The sequence below is a fragment of the Scleropages formosus genome, chromosome 11 (genome assembly GCF_900964775.1).
Source record: "Scleropages formosus chromosome 11, fSclFor1.1, whole genome shotgun sequence".
NCBI classification, from domain to species: domain Eukaryota; kingdom Metazoa; phylum Chordata; class Actinopteri; order Osteoglossiformes; family Osteoglossidae; genus Scleropages; species Scleropages formosus.
Genome location: NC_041816.1, coordinates 14255980 through 14279654, shown reverse-complemented (window position 1 = coordinate 14279654; position 23675 = coordinate 14255980). Strand labels below are relative to the sequence as shown.

Sequence of the window (23675 nt, the reverse complement as noted above, 5' to 3'; positions counted from 1 at the left end):
AAAGGTTAGTAGACAGATTAATTGTTACAATAACCACACAATTACAATCACTGAAAATATTCCCAGTGCAAAGCGGTACTGACATATCTGTCCATTATCTGCTGCCTCTCAAGAGGATTCTCCAGTGGGGCAGAGGACAAGTCAACGATGGAGACCCCAGTGCAGGGATTCCGGATAATGAAGAACACCACCCTGCCTTTGCCTTGTTCCATGGGCCGTGTGCACAGCAGCTCCTGGCTGAATGGCACTTGAGACAGCTCAAATTTACACCTTTGCACAAAAAAACAAAAACACTGGACTCTGACAAATCTCCAGACAGACTTCGCTTGTGCCAAAAAGATGACACCAGGCACTTAAATGATACAATGTCATTCAGAAATATGTCATATGGCGTTGGCTCCGGTTCCCCGCGACCTCGTATGGGACAAGCGGTTCTGAAAATGTGTGTGTGTGTGTGAAATGCAATACATGTTAGATATGGAGACATAAAAATAAAAGTTCAATTCCATAAACAATAAGGACAAACTGAAAAATCCCATTATTGCTGTATTCATCGGAAAATAAATTATTGCAAAGACTCACGTTCCTAAACATTCTTCATTTTTCCTGCCATCCTTAACGCAAACCTCAATCTCCAACATATCTGGCCCATCTTGAAACTGGTTGAAATCAAATGTTTCCCCCCAGTATGGGTTGGCCTTCCTGCAGAGACTCTGGTGTTAAAAAAAAAAAAAAAAAAAGATTGATGAATGATTTTGTTGGAGCTCAGAGACACAAAGGAAGTGCACTGAGATACATTAGGTCTCAGTCAGTCAAAGGGTTTCCTCCACAATCTTTTTACATTCAGGGATGGTGAACCTGGACAGAACCAAGCTCAAATTAGCTCTGCTAAACACAGAAACAGGCACAAACAAAACTACTGTTTGGCAAACACACAACAGAGTTGAACATTAACCACGTGGCGGAACTGTTGAGAGAGTCGGACACTCTGAAGTAGTGGAGATGGGCACAATACTGCAAGAATGCAAATTATTCCAAGCACAGTGCCATCTCCCGACGTGAATATAAGCAGATGGCAGTTGTGATGCCCGGTCTAATGAGTGGCCTCTGCTATGCGCTGTCAGAAGCTGGCTGAGGCGAGCGACTGAACAGTGTCTGCGGGGGGACGATGAAAGGAGTGGCAGGTTGACAAGTGCTACAGTACCTTGCTCTTGAACTTCTGGTCACCCAGTCTGAAGCGTACAAAGACATCCCCCTGGCCGTCGTCTGGCAGGTCCTGCCCCTCCACCAGAGTGATGCCGACCACCGAGTTCCACAGCCGACTCTTTTTCAGAGCCTCCGACAGATGTTGGTTCTGTGGCCGGCTTGCCTGGAGAAAGCGGGAAGGAGGGAAACCGTGAGGCCACAGCACGCTGGTGTGCAATGGCTTTACCTCAATCTGTGGCACTGAGTGCTTCAGTTTGGAGCCAGCCTCGCAACACTATTTAACTGTGGCAAGGCATGACAGGCACATTATTTCCAAGCAAGAAATTCACAAAGTGCTAGATGCCTTTGACCTTCTTGACCCTACCTTTCTTCAGAGGCTCAGAAACTAAATATTGTTACACGGGTGGTAAAAGCAATGAGTGAGAACCTGTCTCTCTCTCAAAGTCAGACTACATGGGCGGCATGAATTTTCTCTTGAAGTCTCTGAGCAAAACTCCTTGGTAAAGAGATAAAGGAGTGCAACTAGCGAAGGCAAACCATACTCTGAAGATGTTCTTCAATAATAACACCGCTGTAATTCAAACAATAACAAAAGAGAAGGAAAAAATTTGCAATTAAGCTATGAGTCTGTGCTTCAGCCTCTTTGATTTGGAGTTACTCTGTGACAAAATTATAGCTTCAAAAAGCGAGCGATCACACCCTGTGTCACCGACCCATCTTCACTTCCCATTAGGTTACAGAAACATGGCAGTCGAGATCAAAGAACACCAGAAAGACTTGCATTAATGTGAAATAAATATCCACCCTTAAAAAAGATGAAAACATGCGAAATGGGGGAGACACAGCTCAGCCAAGCCATGTCATCTAAAGTGTTTATCTTGGATCTGCTTCTATCTTGCCGGCCAGTAAAACAGTTCCACTTAGCTGAAAGAGAGCCCTAAAGAGCCTATTCCAGGCTATAAAAAGCGGCTAGGATTGCTTCCATATGGCGGAACAGCATGGGACGAGCAGGATGAGCTCAAATGAGGGCCCATTTGGATGGCACATCAGCAATGTCCATTGACAACTGTGATTTTACATCCCAACATCTGGATTACTGCTTGTGATGCATGGGAATTATCACAACCACCCAAATGACAAAATGCTTGAAAAATGGAAACCCGCTCACTTCCACATTGCTTTATGCAGCACAAATACAGTAATAGGGTTTACAGAGACCCCAGTGACTGATCTGCACCAACATAATTATACCAACATTTTTTTTTTTTTAAATAAATATTTTTCGGCAGCCAGGCTAAGAAACAAGCGGTGCTCCACTGTGCCACTAAATGTATTTGCAGATATTCAAAATAAACTGCAGAGAGAATACTGGTACATTGTGACACTCTCACACCAGTACCCTTGCAATGTGATTAATGTGCTTGGAAGGACTGCAATAGTGGGATCATTAGCCTTGCAGCACACCCTGGAGCACAGCACACAGAATTAGTGTGCATCTGTCCATCAGCTCATCAAATCTGAACAGCAGATGAAAACCATCTCCTTTCCTCTTCAGTATAAATCTATCAGAGATTCACTGACCAGATTACCTAGAGGTTAAAAACAGGTAGATACATCAGCAGGCTGGATTTAGACTAGGAACCTCACAAGAAGGAGAATGAATAGAGCCTCAAAACAGAATGCTTCTTAGTTGCTTGGAAAAACTAAAACATGACATTTGACTTTGATTTCTGAAACAAAATGTAAAATAAGACCATGTGATATTCTTGTGTTACTGTAACAAAATGTTTGAACACTTTTCTGTACTATCTTCATACATTGGTTTACTGCAGTCAAATCATGAAGTTCCTGCAGGAAAGGAGACAAATGAGAAACAACTAACAATTGAGACCACAAAATTCTATGTAAACTGCAGAGAACTAGACCAAAGCCTCTTTAAGTACCCATCCCATCTTTCACTGAATATCCAGAGTGCTCGACAAAAACTGCACACGGATACCAACAAGTGAAGAACCTGTAGTGGGATGTCTTGCTCCCGGGGTGGAAGCCTCAGGAAGAAGTGTCCGTCCCAGTAGAAGGACTCGTGGGATCAGAGCAGTATTGCTGATCTAGTGCCAACTATTTGCACTTATGACAATTTTGGAGAGGTGACTCCAAACTGCAGTGTATTTCATTCTGTTGTGATCCACTCATGTTCTGATCACATGCTGCCCTCTGGTGTTGATCCATAATCTTAAACACAGGAATGATTTTTATAAAGAACATTTATATCAGTGCTTCCGTCATTTCTAAAAACCTTTTCATTAACATTTATATTACTTATATATTATTTATTATTCAGAAAATGAAGAATCCTTTACTTTCAGAGGCTGTTATCCATATACAGAAAACTGTGATTTTTGTCTGGCATCCTATCCAAGGTCTCGTCTGCCTTGTGCCTAACGAGTCCGTGATAGGGTCTGGATCACCATGATCCTTCAGACAAGTGGTTAATAAAAATGGGTGGATGGATGGATGGATATTTTTGTAAAGTGTGGTGAAAGGGATGAACAATGAGTTTAAAGTTTTGTGCCATAAAGATAAAATATAGTACTTATTGATAATGGTGCTGTATGCTGTAATATTCTGTATAAAAGTGTTTTAAATCTATAGCACATTATTGATTTTGCTCTGTTTTGACTATAATTTTAAGATACTGCATACATGTAGCAATAATTCCCTTAGGATCAAGACATTTTAGCAATTAAATGCAGAGATAACAGCCCAGTTCTAACTTCAGATTTTTTTAATATTTTTTTAAGAAATTCCACAAGTACCTTGCAGTACAACATGAATAATCTACTTGATGTCTGAATAAAAATTGCTGGTATAATTCTAAAAAACTGTTAGATATATCTGAATGCATAAGCGACAATTCTTTTAACACTTCTCCCTTTTTTGACATCTACTTGACAATAAAAAAAAAAAAAAGTGTCCGCATTTGGAAGTGAACAGCTAAAAATAATTGTTATTCTTAGGAAAATATCCATAAAACATTTCTTCATACAAAAGACTCCTTACCAAATATTTCTGACAGTCTTCATCTGTCTGTGATAGACGCATGTCTATCAATACCTCTCCCATGTCATCATCAATACTGTTGGGATCAATGAGAGGTAGGGTGTATCCACGAGTCCTGCAAAGAAAAGGATTCTCCCTCTTAAAATAAAATAATAATAATAATAATAATAATAATAAGCCACTGAAATTATATGAAGATGTGAAAAAATAAAAGTGCCAGTCCCTTTGGTAAAAATATGGCATCCCTGTGTAAAAAAAAATTACCACCTCATTAATTTTCCTGATTGAAGACATTTCTTTTCATTGTAAAACATTTCTATTTACCTGCCAACCTCAAGGTCACACAGTGATACGCTGCAGGAACCCATAAAATCATCGGAGGTAAAATTCCTGTCATATACCTGAAAAAGTAACATACTGATGTGAAAATGTAAATGTAAATGTAAAATAACACAATTCAGTTAAAATAATCTGTGTTTTGCTAAGTAATGAAAGTGTTACACACATGGTCGCAGCAGGATACAGAGGCCAAACAAAAAACAACATTCATGTGAAGCCTATGATTCATAGTATGAAGAGCACCATGCATCCGTGGCTGTGGAGTGCTGTCCAAGCAGTTCTTGCTTTCTGGGTACGTACAGCCAGGCTGCTCCTTAGCCATCATGGGTGCAATGTGAGACTATGATGACACAGAGTGTGCAATTGTTGGTGCATTTTGTCTGCCCCTTTGATGACAAGGGCTAGGAAAATGACTAATGTGTGGAAAGCGCAAGGACCTCTGTGAGACCAAGCGCTCACCTTCCAGCAGTGAAGACTGGATGTCTCCAAGAACAGCACTGCTTTCACTGCGGTAGAGACATAGAGCACATGTGCTGATACAGGATGACTGTTGTCGACAGTCCAGGCCTCTTCCAGTTGCAGTGATCAAAATAAAAACTGTTTACAAGACTGGAGTGGTGGCATGTGGCCCTGTCAAATGAGTCTGAATTCCTCATTGAATGACAATGCCAGATTCCAGCACAAGAGTAACTCATTCTTTTTGACGTGCCACATGGTACCAGACATCCAGACTGCACACAATGGTTCAACAGGTTTCTCACCATTTCAGTGTTGCATTACATTTTTCTGCATTACTTTAGCAGCCACATATATACAATGTATACACATTCACAAAACGGTCATTAGCTCAAATGCCTTAAAAAGAGCTTTGAACCAAGAACCATATTCATGTCATGTGCAAGACAGTCACAGTACAGTAGTGGAAAGAGTGGACAGTGTCGGTACAAACACGTTAGCCAAAACCAGCTTATTTCTCTTTTCTTCATTGGTTTGAAATGAACTCCTCAAGCTATATAAAAACTGTAATAAAACATATACTACTGAACACAATGGCCGACCTGTCCAGCAGCTTACCTTAATGAACAATTTTTGATCCAAATTCTGAACAGAGAAGCAGAAACTCTCATTCCACTTTGGGTTGAGGTTTTTGTAGACAACTTTGCTTTTGTAAATGGTCTTTCCATCTAATTTGAATTTGACATATGGATCACTTGTACCTACAAAGAGCATTAGAAAAGGGTAATCAACAATAATCTGAATTTGAATTTAAAAACACAATTTCAGTGGGATACAGTAGTAATAAAAATTTTTAGACCATGAACATAAAGTTGTAGAATAAGTCATTATATACATATCGGCAGAACTGGAAAAAAAAATGTAATCTTCCAACAGTGCTGAATAAAAGACTGCTTCTAAGACATTTGTGCTCAGCTAAGGAGAATCTAACTCCCCAAGGTCCAAAATATATGTTGTGAAATGCATATTTGCAAAGGGATGTATATTAGATGGGTACCACAGAAGAGGAAACTCTTGGCAGCCTGTAAAAGGAAGAAAACAAAGTCCTTGATACCAGCTGTAACCAGTGTTAATCTCCAAAGACTGTTCAATGGGCCTCCTTGCAGCTGAGACAGTCTGGTTTCTGCAGCTGTGGTGCAGGATGAAAAATAAAAAAACTGCTATTGCTTTCTTCAGATGAACAGATAAAATGAAATTTTGTCAAGATGCAGAGAAGCATAAAGCAGGTAACAAAGGCTCTACGGCAACCAGATGTCCGTCACACCACTCCAAATAAACACCTCAGAAAGACAGCCAGCGTCACATCGTTTTCCCAGGTATTTGCAGTAAAATACTCCTAAAACATATATAAGTGATGAAAAAACACACACACACACACACACACACACACACACACACACACACACACACACATACACATTTTCAGAACCGCTTGTCCCATACAGGGTCACGGGGAACCGGAGCCTACCCGGTAACACAGGGCGTAAGGCCGGAAGGGGAGGGGACACACCCAGGACGGGACGCCAGTCCGTCGCAAGGCACCCCAAGCGGATGAAAAAACACTGGGGTCATTTAATGTTAAGACTGTACGTGGGCTTGAAAAAGAAGGGAAATACGAGTATGGGCTGTTTTTCACAACACAGTAACAACTGCTGACAACAAATACATGACGTGGTATTTGAAGCCACTGAGCAACAAGTACCATTAAAGTAGTTAAGCGCGGGAAATAATAACCTGAAGAGTGCAGATTCAAGCTACACTTGCTACCTCTGCTGTAGGACCCTTAACTACGGTACTTTCCCTGCACTGTTCCAGTAAAAATGCACATCTACTTATGCTTTAAGTTACACTGCGTGAGCTAACCAATACATTTCTATATGCTGCTCTTTGTAGCACATACACTAGCGCTTTGGAACTAAATGTGTGTGTCTGTATCTCGCTCTCGCTCTCTCTGTCTGTCTGTCTCTTCCCCTCTCTCTCTCTCTCTCTCCATCTGTCTCTCTCTCTTTCTTTCTCTTTCTCTTTCTCTTTCTCTGTCTGTCTGTCTCTCTGTCTCTCTGTCTCTCTGTCTCTCTGTCTCTCTGTCTCTCTGTCTCTCTGTCTCAGTGCATTCAGAGTCCCCTGTCTGGGTATTTGTGACCCTTCCCTTTACAAACGTACAACAAAGAAAGCACAATAAAGGATACAGTCCAGAGCTGCCACAGACTCTGAGAAACTTAAGGCACCATCTGCTGTTCTCAATCGCTGTCACACATTTGGATGAAGCTTCAGCACGCTACTTAAATAGGAACAGGTTCCATCAGAGCTATTTCTGGGGGGGGGAGGGGAAGCTAAATACTTTTCAGAAAAGTTTGTAAAGGCGAAAAGTTCATTACTCGAAAGTTCATAAGATGCGAACCCTCTGTATATTGCTACGTTTCCGTTATTTTGTCCACTCCCTGGGGTTATCAATGGATTTTAAAATCAGTGCCAACAGAGGGCAGTATTACTCCATGATACAGTATTGAATACTGTGAAACGTGTCACAGTGCAGTCCCGCTCATTTTCCATTAGCACATCTAAGTCCAGGTCACGGTGACCCCCAAGGACGCCCTGCCACACTGCAGGGCTAAGCTGCCGCTCTATTGCAGGCCAGCAACAAGCAGACACAAACTATGGGCAATTTAGAGACAACAGTTACTGTGAGATGCATACCTTTGCACTGTGGGAGGAAACCAGAGCACCCAGAAGAAAGCCATGTAGATGCAGAGAAAATGTGAAATCTACACAGCTGTATTTCAGCCTACACCTGAACAGTCTAGGTGCTGTGAGGCAGCAGCACTACTGCTTCTCTCTCTCTCAAAGTAACAGTGCCTCAGAATGGTTCCAGACATCTAATTACAAGAGTGCATTTTAACTGAATTAAAAAAATAAATCCTTTTGCACCACAGTAATCTAAAAGTTAGGTACTATCACAAACAACCGCCATATAATCAGCATGAAAGTAGTCACAATAGACATGGCAAATGAGATACTTAATATAAATTTTATATCTAGCTTGGAGAATTAAAAGCAAAGTAATGAATCACATCTGTATTTATTTTACAATTGTAAAGAAGTAAAGTTAAGGAGTTGCCTAGTCAAATTCCTGACCTGAAGCTGATTGAGATGTTTTGGCAAGACCTGAGAAGAGCTGTTTATATCCAAAAACCTCCGAATGTTGCTTAGCAAAAGCAGGCCTGCATGGAGAAGTAGGATCTCCACAGTGACTCCACAGTGGTCAATGACTGCTGGAAACATTAAGTTGTAGTCATTGCAGTGTGAAAGGTGGCTCAAGCTGTTATTTACTTTATTACTTTTCACACCCACAACTGCACATTTCATTATTGTCTACACCAAGGAAATTAAATAAAAAAATACTGATGTAATTTTTCCTCTTTCTGGCTCAATTCATAAATTGCTGGAACTGGAATGATGTAAATTTTTGTCATATACTTGTATATGTTACTATGTACGTCTTTAAACAAACTGTCAACAATAAAAATAGCAATGATACAAACATTTGCAATAAAGCAATTAAAAATTTAATTCTCCTTCTGATGAATTAAGAGGAGAACCAGTCACCAAAACAAATCAGTGTATATCTACAAAATTACTCCGGCTCGCCTGTGTTATTTTCACAGCTTTTTTTTTTTCTCAAGAGCACTACAAGGAAAAATATATAAATTTTCAGTACCTTTTTAATATTGCAAAACATCCCATGCAAGATCTACAGCTGCATGCAATGCCATTTAATGTGCACATTATGTAATCAACAAATTAAGCAGGTTAAAACAGCAACTATATAATGTTTCACCCTGGTGCAAAAAATAAATACGATTGTAGATATATATATATATATATATGAAAAAAAAATTTAAAATATTTTGTTTTCCTCTTATTCATCAATTTTAAATGAAAAGAGCTCCAGTTCTGCACTCTGTATCCTGTTCATGGCATTATGCAATGAAAAAGTTTGAGGTGTTTCTTCTTGTCGTATGGAATGGTGTGTTGCTCTTTTTGCCAGGACATCTCAGGGTAAACCAAACAAACACAGCCTACAGGTAATTTACAGATTGCAGTTCACAGGAACAGCATGTCTTTGGAAAGTAGAAGGAAACCTATGCACACAAGGGGAGAACATGCAAGCTTCACTGAGAGTGAGCTGGATTTGAACCTACATCTGAACCGCTCAGGCACTGTGAGGTGTCATTACTACCTACAGCACCACCATTTCACCTCATTGTGACACTTTTTAGAATAAATATGAGCTCAATTACTATACTACGCCAGGACACCAGATTACTATACTACATTTATTTTATTCTGCTTTTGCCTGGTGCGTTGCCTGGTGTGTGAGCTTTATACAAAGTTTATAATTTAACGGAATTTCAGTTAATGTTTCAAAAGGAGGGGGGTGCGGTGGCACAGTGGGTTGAACCACAGTCCTGCTCTCCGGTGGGTCTGGGGTTCAAGTCCCCCTTGGGGTGCCTTGCGACGGACTGGCGTCCTGTCCTGGGTGTGTCCCCTCCCCCTCCGGCCTTACGCCCTGTGTTACCGGGTAGGCTCCGGTTCCCCGCAACCCCATATGGGACAAGCGGTTCTGAAAATGTGTGTGTGTGTGTGTGTGTGTGTTTCAAAAGGAGTTCTCAGTACAGACAATGTTGAGAAGTTCTCAATGTTTTTTTTTTCAACCGAGCAAACAGTATGTATAAGGGAGTCGAACTGCTGTGGTCAGCATTTGAACAAGTGCACCATTATTGTATTTGTTGTATGATACTGAACAGTTCACATTACAGCTATTCTGATTTATCAAAAAAAAAAAAAACACAATAAATCCAAAGTCTTTTGTCTTCGAAAAAACTGAATTTGCACAAGCAAAATAAGTCTATATTCCACTGCTTACTTAAACTATATTTACATTTATTCACTTAGCAGATGCTTTTCTCCAAAGCGACTTACAATGGATACTACGTAGTGTTACTACCCCACACACCTTATTCACTAAGGTGACTCACACTGCTAGATACACTACTTAAACTCGGTCACTCATCCATACATCAGTGGAACACACTCTCTCTGTCACTCACAAACTATGGGGGACCTGAACAGCATGTCTCTGGACTGTGGGGGGAAACCGGAACAGCCGGAGGAAACCCACACAGACAAAGGGAGAACATGCAAACTTCACACAGAGTGAGCAGGGATTGAACCCACATCCTCTCGCACCACCCAGGTGCTGTGAGACAGCAGCGCTACTCGCTCTGCCACCATGCCGCCCATATGTACTAAGTCAGTGGTTCTGTTTCATTTTCTCATATACCACATATAACAATTACTTTCCCTAAGGACACTATAGCTACATTTTCTCACATATGATCTATTGTGCTGGTGTAGAAGCTACTGTACATTTAAAGTCAGCTAGGTACAGCATTTCCCATACTGAGTTCCATTGATTAATGCAGTGATATCTTCTAGCGAACCCTGACTAAACCATTTGCTTGTGGTTATAGTGTGAAATAGCCTCCTTACCACATCGGTCCCTAATGACCAGGTTCTTGCCCTCCTTCAGAATGATTATGAGATAAGATGCCTTCTGTGGTGGAACAGATGGTGTTTCATTTTCAGTATCAAAGACCTGGTGAGAGGCAAGAAAAGAAGAACTGTGTGTTAGCAAGTGTAATGACTATATGCCCCTTCTGATATTCATTTTTTATTTGCTTGTTTCCTTTGTTTTGCCATATAACAATATGGACAGTTAAATCTAATTCATCTCAAGCAATCGTCCTTTCTCAAGGAATTTCAATTCCACCTGGAGCAGAAAAAAAAGTGGTTCCTTATTAACTTCAAGCTGTATACAGAAGTTAGTATGTGCTGCTCCCACTGCCAAATAAAAAATTTCAGTTAATGTTTTAAAGTTTATAGAACCACTAATGAGTTCATGTAAGACATTTAAGTGAATTTTAAATGTCCTCAACATGTAATATTGTGCAGAAATAAGTTTCTGTCTGAAAGATTAGTATCAGTACACACCAATTCAGCATATAACGAAAATTTAAAAAAATATTAAAGTACAAGCTCTAAATTTATATCTGTGTATATCATTTATGATTTAGAGTCAATCATGGAAGCCATTTAGTTCTAAAATAAATTTTAATGAAGATACTGTCAGAAATGCTAATACTGTTTGCCAGAACCAGACAATAACATAGCATACAGTGTTTTATAAATATTAAAATACTAGGTTCTGGCTTTGAAATATAAAAATGGTTTGGAGTTTAGAGCCTGTAAGTAAATTAAAGTTTCAAAATCTTAATTACACTGCATATCTGTAAAATAGGGGTGGTATTTTTGAGAGAATACAAAGTAAATGTAGGAAAGTTAGTTGATAAGCAAACCAGGACACGCCTCTTAGATGTGACATTTAAACTGTTAAGATAGTGGCATTTCCTTGTCAGGTTTGTTAAAAATGGTAAAGCCGGGCTAAAGGCTACTTTAATCTCTCCCTGCTCTTACTGTTCTCAGTGGTAATGCTGTGTACATTTTCAGCATAAAAAGACTTAGGGTCAATGAAAGGCCCGATATACTGAGAATCCCACATCCCAGAAGTCTCAAATGCTAACATGCAGTATTGAACACTAGCCAGTCGACACCGAAGCCAACTGATCTCTTTTCCGAGTCGCACAATTCTCCTCCTCCTGTTTAAACTGGTGTACACAATCAGAAATCAGTGCACTCAAAAAGCATGAACACCGTACATTCAGAAAACATGTACATGGGCAAAATGGACAACTCACACCGTCGTTCTCAAAGTCCTGTGTTGGGGTGGCACTGGGGTCTTTGGGTTCCCAAGGCTTCTGTGTGGATAACATATTGTGAAGTTGCATACAGCGCATACAGTGTATTTATTCACGTCATGCTAGAATGTAGGTGTTGACCCATCTATTGTTTCTACAACAGTATACTCAATATTTCTGGAAACAAAAATATGTAGACTAAATCTTTCCTGGTCTGTTTTACCACAGGATGAGTTAAATATGTTAGGATACATAGCTTTTGCCATGTAAGAATTAGAAAAACTAAGAAAAAAGAAATGAATTAACAAATAAAATGAGTGTTGTACCAAAGGTAAAAGCATACTGGAATTGCCAAGAAATGGCTGTCACTTGTGAAATGCACAATGTCATAACTAGTAGTTCCACCAATAGTCTTACACCTGAACGAAGAATGGCATCATTGCTCCCCTCCTCAAGTCTCATGTTCATAGAGCAGTGCAAAAAAAATGCCTGACAACAGCATATCATTTCAACAACGTACAGTGATTGAATTTCTTGCGAGACATATCTCTGCTACCATTTCTCTGATGGTTATGTATCCTTCCCCGCTGATGAGCTTGATGTTTTCTTTATTGCTCTCATTACAGGCAGTTCATGGATAACCACTCAGGGACTGATCAGCAATTTCTGTCTTCAAAGTGCTTTAGCTATCATATGGCACTGCAAGTGCCCATGAGGGCATCTCCATATGCACGCTGAAGTCATGTGAATGTCAGCCATAGGGATTACTAGTTCTTAGTAATTCCAATATGCCCAAAACTTTCAGTTCAACACTTGTACTTATGAATCACCTGATCTGTGAATCCTGACTGTGAATTGTTCTGTATGCAGGTTTATGTGCTTACAATGTAAACAAAGAAACATTGTCCTTGAAATTGATAAGACCAACAGAAGTCTTTCTGACCTCACTCTCAGTGTCAGATGTCTTCTCAGCTGGCAAATCTTTGATGTCATCATCCTTGTTCTGCTCCACTTCTTCTGCCTGCTGTGACCCAGAAGTGCTGAACAAGACCACCCTCTGCTCAGAGGTTCCATCCGTGTCATCATCAGTTATGCTAAAGCTGTCTTCAAACGCAGCACCTTCTTTGCCGAGCTTGGGAGCCCTGTACAATGGGCTGGGGAGGTCATGGAAGAACCGCAAATAAGCGTTTCGCCCTTGGGAGGGTGAACCCAGTGCAGAGTCGTCATCCTGAAGAAGTAGCAAGTCAGGTACTGAAATACTCTTGCGGCCCCGCATGAGCCTCCTTGGTGTTTTCTGCTGCTTCTTCTTGCCCTTCTTCATGTTGTCTAGCAGAGGTTTGGCTGTCTGCCGTATGTTTCTCCATGCATTCTGAATTTTTGACTCCATGTTACGAGGAGACAGGTCCAGCCTCGATGGTGAACTTTCACCAGACCACTTCCAAGGCAAAAACTAAAAATATGACAATTTAAGAATGTACTGAGTTAATAAAGCATTAAAATGTGCAACAGTCCAAAAGCAGAAATAGCGGAGTTCCACACTCCTTTCTCAGCACTGAACTCCTCATAGGAAAATATGACAGGCTAAAGCTACAATCCACAAGTACACTTGTAAAGTAGCACTGCAAATACTCTCTTCCTCCCTTAAATTAACAATAAACTGAAGTTCCGCCAAACTAAAAAAAATGCAAACAGAGGAAGAAACTATGAAATGCCCAGATGTTCTATATATATAAAAAAAGAATATTTACAGTTAACTAATCAGCGGTCGATAGAGCCCTCATTTTATAAAATTTATAAAAGAAATATTTAATTGTAAGGAAAGCATGAATAAATGAATTTCTAAACAATATGCATACATTTACATATTTAGCTGACACTTTTCTCTGAAGCAACTTACAATATTTACCCATTTACACATCTGGGTAATTTTTACTGGATCAATTGAAGATAAGTACTTTGCTCAGGGGTACCAGGTGGGATTGGAACCAGTGACCTTTGGGTTCAAAGGCAGCAGTTCTACCCACTAGAATAACAATTTCCCTATGCATACACATACTAATGTATGTGGTAACATACAGGTAATGCATGTGGTAACTGGAAGCACAAAATATTAGTTCCCTGAAGCAGCTCTCTATTGAATGTTTAATAAACAGACGCAAACTGTTTCTAATCACTCACTAGTCACTTACAAGTACTGCTACAGGCACTCATGTAAGATGTCAGACACAACACAAAAACAACAGCATGACTACAGATACCACACCATCTTCACTATCAAATAGTACTATGAGAAACTTTGCACAATTACTTTTAGCACTCAATTTAATGTGACAGGTATTACCTATTCAGCACTGGGGACAAAGAAGTTGGGTAGACCCGCAAAGGTTTATCATGCTACTTACAGATAAATCTTTAAAATTCATAGTCAGTACGACTATAAATACATACATAGAGTTATAGTAAAATACAAAAGGGGCAAAACTGGTACAGACAGATGACAACATAGAAATAAGGCAAGTGGACATATACAAGGTAGAACCCTTCACAACCCATTCATGTAGCTCCCCAAAACCTTTACCAAAAGAAGAGCAACCACACACCCACCCACCCACATTTTCTGAACCGCTTGTCCTATCCGGGGTCGCGGGGAGCCAGGGCCTAACCTGGCAACACAGGGCATAAAGCTGGAGGGGGAGGGGATACACCCAGGACAGGACGCCAGTCTGTCACAAGGCATCCCAAGCGGGACTCGAACCCTAGACCCACCAGAGAGTAGGACCCGGTCCAACCCACTGCGGCACCATGCCACCGTGCCCCCCGAAGAGCAACCAGGATTTGCAAAAATGTCTCACCACCTAACAGGTTTTTTTAAAATACTCTTTGTAACACAATTAACCAAAACCTAATCCAACACTGTCTTAGCTAACCTACTGAGCTGAACGGAGCTGAGAACGTGTATAAACATTAAGCCAGATTGTTGCAGTTCCTGTCTGTGTACTACGAAAAAGTGTCGTAATATAATGAAAACATTTTCTGTACATGATGACAGTAAACAACAAAATCTATTAACCAATATCCACCTAATTACGGGCTGTGCTTACTACCCATAGTATGAGACTCTGTTTCTTCACAAGGTTAGTATAATTAAAGTTTACAATAAAATCAAGTCAGTCAAAAACTTCTGAAGTATTGCCTTAGAGAGCAAAATGTTTTCAACAAACATTTTATGTAAATTCTTGAGTAAATTCTTGAAAATTTAGACAACACGTGTGAAAAGTTTAGACAGAAACATGCCCAATACACAGGAGTTAATGCTTTAAATAAATTCTTGTTGAACAACATGGCATAACTCAACTGAAATTCCTTTCAAGCTGGCAGAACTGGTACTGGCACTACATTTTTTAGATCTAGTTTCAGTTAATACTCCTGGGTGAGAGCTGTAAGTATGAGTACACAAATGAGACCTTTCTGTGCGTCTGTAGCTCAGTGGATTTTTTTCCCAAATTTATAATGGCAAACCAAAATTGATCTTGACATACACTATATAAATGAAATGTTTGAAGTTTTCACATCTTCACCTGAAGAAATGTACTACTTCAACTTCCAAATATCCCACAACCCTAGCATATCCATTGGCACATTGCAAGCCCACATTCCATACATAGCTTTTTCTGGTTTCTGAGTCATGTCAGTTGGTTCTTGTTTTACAATAAGTCTGTCATAAACTTATGACCTGCAATGGGTATTTAATTCATGACTCAAAGACATAATTACCATTGAGCCCCAAAACTGCCCACCCATTTATTCTTCAATATTACTAAACCCCATTATAATGGACACAATTACTTGTGGAGGTAACATCAGTTATCACAGCACAACAGAATAGGGCTGTTTGCAATCATTAATTATCCTGTTATACTGCATGTCTGCCTACCTGCATTCATTCAGTTCTTGTGTAGCTATTAAAAACCGTAACCCAGCAAGGGTTTTCTCTGGATGCTCTGGTTTCCTCTTACAGTCCAAAGATATGTGTTTCGGGTGGACTGGTGACACTACATGGACCGTGGTGCACGTATTTATGTTTTAAATGACTCTGTCGTTGACACTGGATGTAGTCACAGAAAGTGTCGAAACCTGTCACTCCATAAACTTATAGGATATGCTATAATAAACTTGTGCTTAGACATAAATGAATAAAAAATATAATATTTAATATTTTTATAAAAATACACTGAAATTACTTGTAAGCATAAAAAGAAACGATATTTACATCTACATTTATTCATTTAGCAGACACTTTTCTCCAAAGCAATGTACATCTCAGAGAAATACAATTTGTGCATTACCTTAGGAGAAAGAAAAACATAGTTGCAGACATGTGATTTTTAAGTAAACTTACTTTACTATAAAAGTATAAAGCTTACTATAAAGTGTACAATAAAACTACATAATTAACTATAAAAATACCAAGATAAATATATACAGTACTTCAAAATTCTTTCTACAAACAAACCCCCCCTCTCCATGTTCTGGTAGGATTCCAGTTGATCCAGTTTCCTTACATAGTCAGACATGTTTCAGGAGGCCTGTTGACTCTAAATTGCCCTTTGTATGTGGGTATGTTATGTTGCTCTGCTGTATAGATGAATAAATGATTAGAGCGAGTTTAGTGTAGTGTATCAATTACTGTAAGACACCATGAATGAAGATGTCAGCCAAATATTAGTCAATGTAGTCTCAATGGAGAAAAGCATCTGATAAATGAATAAATGCAAATGTAAGTGCTGCACCACTCAGCTGTGTAGAGGCACAAAGAAATCCAAATTTGATCCTCGTAAATGCAAAGAAATTGAGCATTAGATGAAACAACCTGTCAAGTCAAATTCTCATGACTCGAATGAACATATCTCAGGGTGTGATCATACTGGGGGGGGGGACTATCAATTTTTCTGATTTTTACTATTGAAATACACCTGCAATGAGAACAAGCATTTCCGTCAAAATTATTCAAAGATGTCCAGATTTGTTGAAAACTGTGGCTACTGCAAACACATTAGCAGTAACATGTTTCACCTACACAGAGGGTGGATCCTTTGCCCGGTGCCAAATCCAGTACTAAAGAGAGGATAAAACCAGTACATACCTATCACTGTACTAATTCCAAATGAATACGTGTGGAGGAACAGGATCCTCCAAGACGACTGCACAACTGGTCCTTTTACTGAAGATCCTTCACTGCTACCCTAAAGATATAAAATAATTATGTTATTTATAGAATTAGTTACAACAGTTAGCTACAAAATTAATTTGTTGATGAGCCATATATTTTCCAGTGGAGCGTTTCTTCTCATGTACATTTATTAAGACAATGGCAGCTCTCTGGTAAAGAAGCGTAAGTATTAATTAATAGAGCAATGTGAAACATCACAGAGCAACCCACAGAACACATCCATGCTCAAGAATTAACAGCATAACACAAATATCGACCTTATTCAAAGGTTTACTGAAGACTGCCTGGATAACTGTGATGAATTTAAGAAAAATATTCTGTGAAACAATGACTCTTAACACTGCGACAGCTGGTAGCGTAGCATAGTGGTTAGAGCCACTGCCAATTGGACCCAATTCCTACCTCCAGCCGTAGTACCCTGTAGCACCCTTGAGCAAGGTACTTACCATAAGTGCTCCAGTAAAATTATCCAGTTCTATAAATGGGTAAGTAATTGCAAGAAGCTTAATGTTGTAAGTAGCTTTGGAGAAAAGCATCAGAAAAATGAGTAAATGTAAAATTAATCAATTTGGCTGTGCCTGTTTTGAGTGATCCTGCCATTGCCCGGTACCCATATACTGTAACTGAATCTCGACTGCCAAGAATGGAGGTAGGAGATTCATGGTTTGGGGCTGCTTGCCTGCGATGGACCATAAATGCAATATCAAAAGAAACAGGAGGAGAACGTTAGGCTCTTCATTTGAGACTTGTGAGCACGGCTGTTTCATGTCAGCATTACATTTACATTTATTCATTTAGCAGACGCTTTTGTCCAAAGCGACGTACATCTCAGCAAAAGTACAATTTATGCATTACACTGAGAGAAGGAAACATAGCTGCAGACATGAAAGTCTCTAGCAACAGTCGTAAATGTTTCAGCAAACTCACTACAGAATGCATTAATGGAAGAAATGTCAGGTGGTGAATCAAATGAGTCAAAATTAAGACTTAAACCCAAACGAATGTTGTTGCAAGACCTCAAGAGTGCTGATATAAAAGACAGTGAACAACTGCAGAAATGATGAAACAAGTCTTTAACCAAGAGTTGTTTAAAAATCCCTGAACGACATGAGGCTCCTTAGCAAACAGAGGAAACAAACATTCCTGTCTGCAGGAATTAGTGCCAAAGGAAACATGAAATATAAATTATACAAATCTCATAAAAAGGATTTTGCAATTTAGATCTTGAAAATGTAAATTTGCATTTGAAATATTTATTTAATAAAATTGTGAATTTTAAAAGTAAACTTTATCACTATGGCTAAACACAAAAATATTGAGATAAATATTAAATACCAGCACGACGTGCACTGTAAAGGTAGAACAGTGCAGTGATCAATCGCATAAATGATCTAGAAATTGCCAGTTTAACTGCCACTCCCTGTTACTGCTGTAATATGCTTGAGAAAAGTACTTAACCTGAATTACTCCAATAGAAATGAACAGCTGTATAAATGGGTCAAATTCAGTAAATTCTTTTGGATTAAAGTATCAGTCAAGCACTGCCTTAATAACGATGATCAAGAGAGAAACACAAAGACCACTGTAAAGCAGAGGAGTGGTCGGAGCGAACTGTCGAGAGGCACGGCCTCAAAGTGAGCACCTGGAAGTATTCAAGGTCCCTCCAAATGCAGCTGCCCAGTAGGGCAGAACCAAAAGAACAATGTCCTGATACCTCAGTAAAATATAATTTCTAAATGCAAGAGGATCATAAGCCTCTTAATAAAACCTCTTTCAGTATGACAGTGATACAATCAGACCAATCATTCACTGACTGATTCGTTGAAAGAACATCTATGATAGAATCAGGCCTCAATCACCAACAATAAACAGAAATGACAAACTAAACAATTCAAATGTGGTTTTAACATACACACACACACACACACACACACACACACACACACACACACACACACAGTCTGAAGCCGCTTGTCCCGACGAGCCGGGGCCCAACCCGGCAACATAGGGCGCAAGGCTGGAGGGGGAGGAGACACACACAGGACAGGATGCCAGTCCATCGCAAGGCACCCCAAGCAGGACTCAAACCCCAGACCCACCAGAGAGCAGGCACAGGCAAAGCCTGCTGCACCACTACACCCCCCGTGTGGTTTTAAAATTTTCTTTATTTACTTCAATTACCTTTCTGCTAGAAGTGAAACTTATTTCAATTTACTGATATATTTCCTAAAAGAAAGACATCTCTAAGAGTGAGGTGTCCAGCGGATTGCAGCCACAGCTCTCCATGCAACAGGCTGGCCTCAGGGGTCATTGTGAGCAGCGAGCAGGACATGACCCAAGGCATGTCGACACTACACGTAAAAAAAAAATATTTAAATCCTACCAAAATAAGACTGAGTCTACAGAATTTTTTAATCACGAGGCTAACAGTTCACACAAAAAAGTGGGCGTGGGTTGAAAAGCCAATGTATTGTGAAAATATTTGCTACATGTGTTGGCTACATTGTTGCTGCACACAGTCACACACATCCTTGGTCTTAAAACTGTACAGTCATTGCACACACACTGCAACAGCACAAGCAGTCCCTCGTTGATACAGCGTTACAGGCTGAATACTCACGAGCCTCCGAGCTATGCCAGTAATGCGCGTAATGTTATTTCACAATGAGGGGGGCGCGGTGGCGCAGTGGGTTGGACCGGGTCCTGCTCTTCAGTGGGTCTGCGGTTCGAGTCCCGCTTGGGGTGCCTTGCGACGGACTGGCGTCCCGTCCTTGGTGTGTCCCCTCCCCCTCTGGCCTTACGCCCTGTGTTACCGGGTAGGCTCCGGTTCCCCGTGACCCCGTATGGGACAAGCGGTTCTGAAAATGTGTGTGTTATTTCACAACAACGGTCAATGGTACAGCATACACAGAACATGACTAGGAGCAGAGCGTGCTGTGTGTAAGAGAGTCCACACACACACTATCATACAGAGAATGACTACTACACACATTTAATAAATGTTATATTTGATTTGAAATTTGAATTTGATTTTTTGATTTGATAGATACATTTGAAATTTGAAATGAATATTTGAACTGATTTGAAAAATAAATGATTTATATTTATTCATTTAGCAGACAGTTTTCTCCAAAGTGATGTACATCTCAGAAAATAAATGTGTGCAATAAATCAGCAGAAAGAGAGACATTGATGCAGACGCGTGATTCTTAAGTACAGTCAGTTACACACACACATACTAGCCTGTAGGTACCAGTTACACACACACAGGTCTCTATTACTGTAGATGGCAAACCAAACAAGTTTGCCAACAGCATAAAACTTGATATATTCAATCAATGGTAGCCCATAGCTGTACAGCAAAATAACTAGTTCCGTCTTTATCAGCAGCCAACTGGTACGTACAAGATATTGTGTGTGTGTGTGTGTGTGTGTAAATCTATCCACACCCAGGTGCACACAGGAAATGTCTTTCTTATACAACCTGTCCCTTCAAGACAACTTCCATGAATCTACTGCTGCACATACAAACTCAGAGATTACTTTCAAAACTTACTCTATAGGAAAAAATGGGGGAAAATAGTATAGTTCAAGTACAAATATTATTTAAAATACATATTGTTTACTTACAAGTTAAATTAAAATTCATAAACTACCTTAAGGCTTAGTTATGCTTATCATGTGCTTGCAATGAATTATAATTTTTTAAAAGTTTTAGAGAACGATTTTTCTTCAAAATTCATTATCGTTGCTATCAAAATCACCTCAGCACTGCCGTAAAATAATAACCAATGTGTGTCATTTTAGCATAAAACTAAAGTTAAACAGTTAAGTATCACAAATTGAACGGGAGGAGCATCAGCCTGGTAGAGCAGTGCTGACGTCACGTTACTAACTAAAAACTGGAGGCTTCAAAAAGTCCACTTTTCTTCTCCACTTACTCTTTCTTTCCCCCTGACTAGCAGGCACGTCTCTTCTGCGTGTTTTCACTTCACCTGTACAGGTGAGACACTGTCCAGAAGTGGGAGGAGTGTGTGTGTGAAGGGGGGTTACCTCAGTGCAGTGGCCGGACCCATTTCCCTGTCCTCGTGGCCCCGTGTCCCCGAACGATGCGTCCGCGCGGCCGCTCATGCGCAAGTGCGTACACAGGAGGAGGGATGCAGCGACGGACACGGAGCGCCGCTGAAGCGCCACCCAACCTGCACCGTCCCATTAAAGGGGAGGGGCGCCGGCCGGCCACAGGTAGGCCGACGTAAAACAATTAAAAAAAAAAAAAAACAATCTAAGAAATGCACTACTGAACCCAGATGTAGTCATCATGATGAAGCAATCCAAAGAAATGAAAATGTTACTTAACATCTTATGACAAAGCAGCTGATTCCTGTGAATACCTTGTTCTGTTTGAAAAAAAAACCTGTTGTTACGTGTAATCTAAATAGCGTAAACACTTACAGTCCCTCAACAGGCTGAAGAGCAACGTAAAAATAAATGAACACACAGCACATGCACACGACCCTTAAATTAATAAATTGCGTCATATAACTGAATGGACCGGTCATCTTCATATTGTGGCGCGCAGCGCTGTGGGTTTGGATGGGGTGAAGAAAGACGCACAGGCAGCGTTCATCTTGAACGATTTATCGGAATACCGGCACACAGGAAGTAATGCTCTCAGCTCGAGGACCCCGTTTCCTCCAGGGCCTTGCGCTTCCAGCTAGCCTTCCCAGCCTGCTTATCGTCCCCAGGTTCTCCCTTCCCACTGGCAAAGTCACCCCATCATTTTCGTCAGAAATGTCTCTGGGGGTTGTACACTTACAGTTCACATGATTTTTGTTCCGAAACAGTGGAGCCCTCCCCAATGCCACTCTAGCCCCCCTACCTACTCCACCCAATGGTTAGGAGGTCACCCCTCGAATCCCCCAGAATTCCCCATGGCCAATTAAGCATAAACAACATAACAGCCAATCAGAACAGAACTATGTACAGCGATAGACACTAACAGCAACTATTTACATTAATCCACATCAGCCCCCCTCGTTACAAATATTTTAATAACCACTTGTCCTTATCAGGGTCGTGGTCAGCTGGAGCTTATGCCCAGGCATTTCATGTAGGCCTGGGGAGGCGGGGGTACACCCTCGACAGGACGCTAGTACTAGTTAAGTTAAAGGGTAACCACACGCTAAGAGCAATTTTAGAGATACCGATTCATCTAACGTATGGCTTTGCACTGAAGGAGGAAACCGGAGTACCTAGAGGAAATCCACGCAGACCCAGGGAGAACATGCAGACTGAGCAGGGATCGAACCAACCAGGCCAAGCTGAGTCAGCAGCGCTACCTGCCGTGCCACCCCTTAATCACTGTACTATATATAAAATTTATTTACGATATAATAAACATGAGCGGACATCTTTTTTCAACGTTGGAATTTCAACGCCACCTGCTGGTGATGTGATAAAACGCAGTTCGGCTCAATTCCCTGGCTAGTCAGTACAGTACATTAGTGAACATGGAGCTGCTTCTCCTTCGCAAGGGACTTGATGAAGAAACCTGCTGTACAGTGTCTGCGCTTACAACTACTATGATCCCAGCAACAAGTGGCACAGTTATTATGGTCTGCATGTCTAGAGTTACAGCTGCATCTCCAGTGTCTACTGACTATGTTGCTGTGTTAGACACCAGGGCTGTTGAGGACGCCTGCTTTTCCATATCGCTGACGTAAAGGACACACCACCTGCGTGTGTAGATGACATGATCGTATTGTCGGCCCAAGCTCAGGCTTTGAAATCCTTCCTGAGAAAGTATTCCTCTGTCTTCTGTGAACTCTCAGCAACTCGAGAGAGAACAGGTATCATCAAACATCATAGTAGGTGATGCTACTCTGATCAAAGATCAAGCTTATCGTGTCACGCCTGAGCAAAGACAAGAGATGCACAACCAGGTGGACAATGTCTTGAAAGGTGACATAACAACAAAAAAACTACGCTCCTCAGGCTACACCAGTTGTCCTACTTTCTAAGAAGAATGGAACATGGTGTTTATTATCAACTACAGAATGTTAAAATCTGTAACTCTTAAGGGTTCTCATGTTCTTGCTAGAGATGGCGATTTACTGGATGTCTTAGCTGGTTCAGCCTGGTTTATCCACCATAGATCTTTAACAAGGATATTGGTAGGTGGAGCTGAACAAACAGGAGCGGGAAAAGGCAGTATTCACAACAGAGAGTGATCTTTATCGCTTTAAGGTTTTGTCCATGTCCCTTACAAATTCATCAGCAACTTTTCACAGGTTGATGGTGATGGTACTTCGTGGCCTACCATGGGAAACGTGCTTACTGTATTTGGATGATGTCTTCATCTTCTTTAGGTCCTTTAAACAAACATATTAAATATTTTGAGGAAGTTCTTGTTAGATTTAAAGCCAGTGGCTTCCCACTGAACCAGCTAAATGCTGTCTTGCCAAACATAATGTCCAGTTCCTGGAGTTCAACCAGACCGAAAGAATGTG

The 23675-nt window shown here is 40.5% G+C and overlaps 1 protein-coding gene across 4 annotated transcripts in view; it reads right to left on the bottom strand.

The window, feature by feature from the left end:
- Window positions 1–21295, bottom strand: part of LOC108941285 (multiple C2 and transmembrane domain-containing protein 2-like) — a 43102-nt gene extending 21807 nt beyond the window's left edge. Inside the window, exons 1-11 of one of the 4 annotated variants that reach the window (XM_018764010.1) lie at window positions 21220–21295; window positions 17080–17179; window positions 12880–13386; window positions 11937–11996; window positions 10672–10777; window positions 5680–5822; window positions 4591–4667; window positions 4267–4381; window positions 1205–1369; window positions 583–713; window positions 84–270 (exon numbers count right to left, since the gene is read on the bottom strand). In XM_018764010.1, coding sequence (XP_018619526.1) covers window positions 84–270; window positions 583–713; window positions 1205–1369; window positions 4267–4381; window positions 4591–4667; window positions 5680–5822; window positions 10672–10777; window positions 11937–11996; window positions 12880–13323 — 1428 coding nt within the window. In that variant the 5' untranslated portion in view covers window positions 13324–13386; window positions 17080–17179; window positions 21220–21295. Of the gene's footprint in view, window positions 1–83; window positions 271–582; window positions 714–1204; window positions 1370–4266; window positions 4382–4590; window positions 4668–5679; window positions 5823–10671; window positions 10778–11936; window positions 11997–12879; window positions 13387–17079; window positions 17180–19786; window positions 19870–21107; window positions 21170–21219 lie in introns of those variants that run through there. The other 3 variants (XM_018764012.1, XM_018764011.1, XM_018764013.1) reach the window with 3 other exon arrangements.
- Window positions 21296–23675: the final 2380 nt, after the last annotated feature.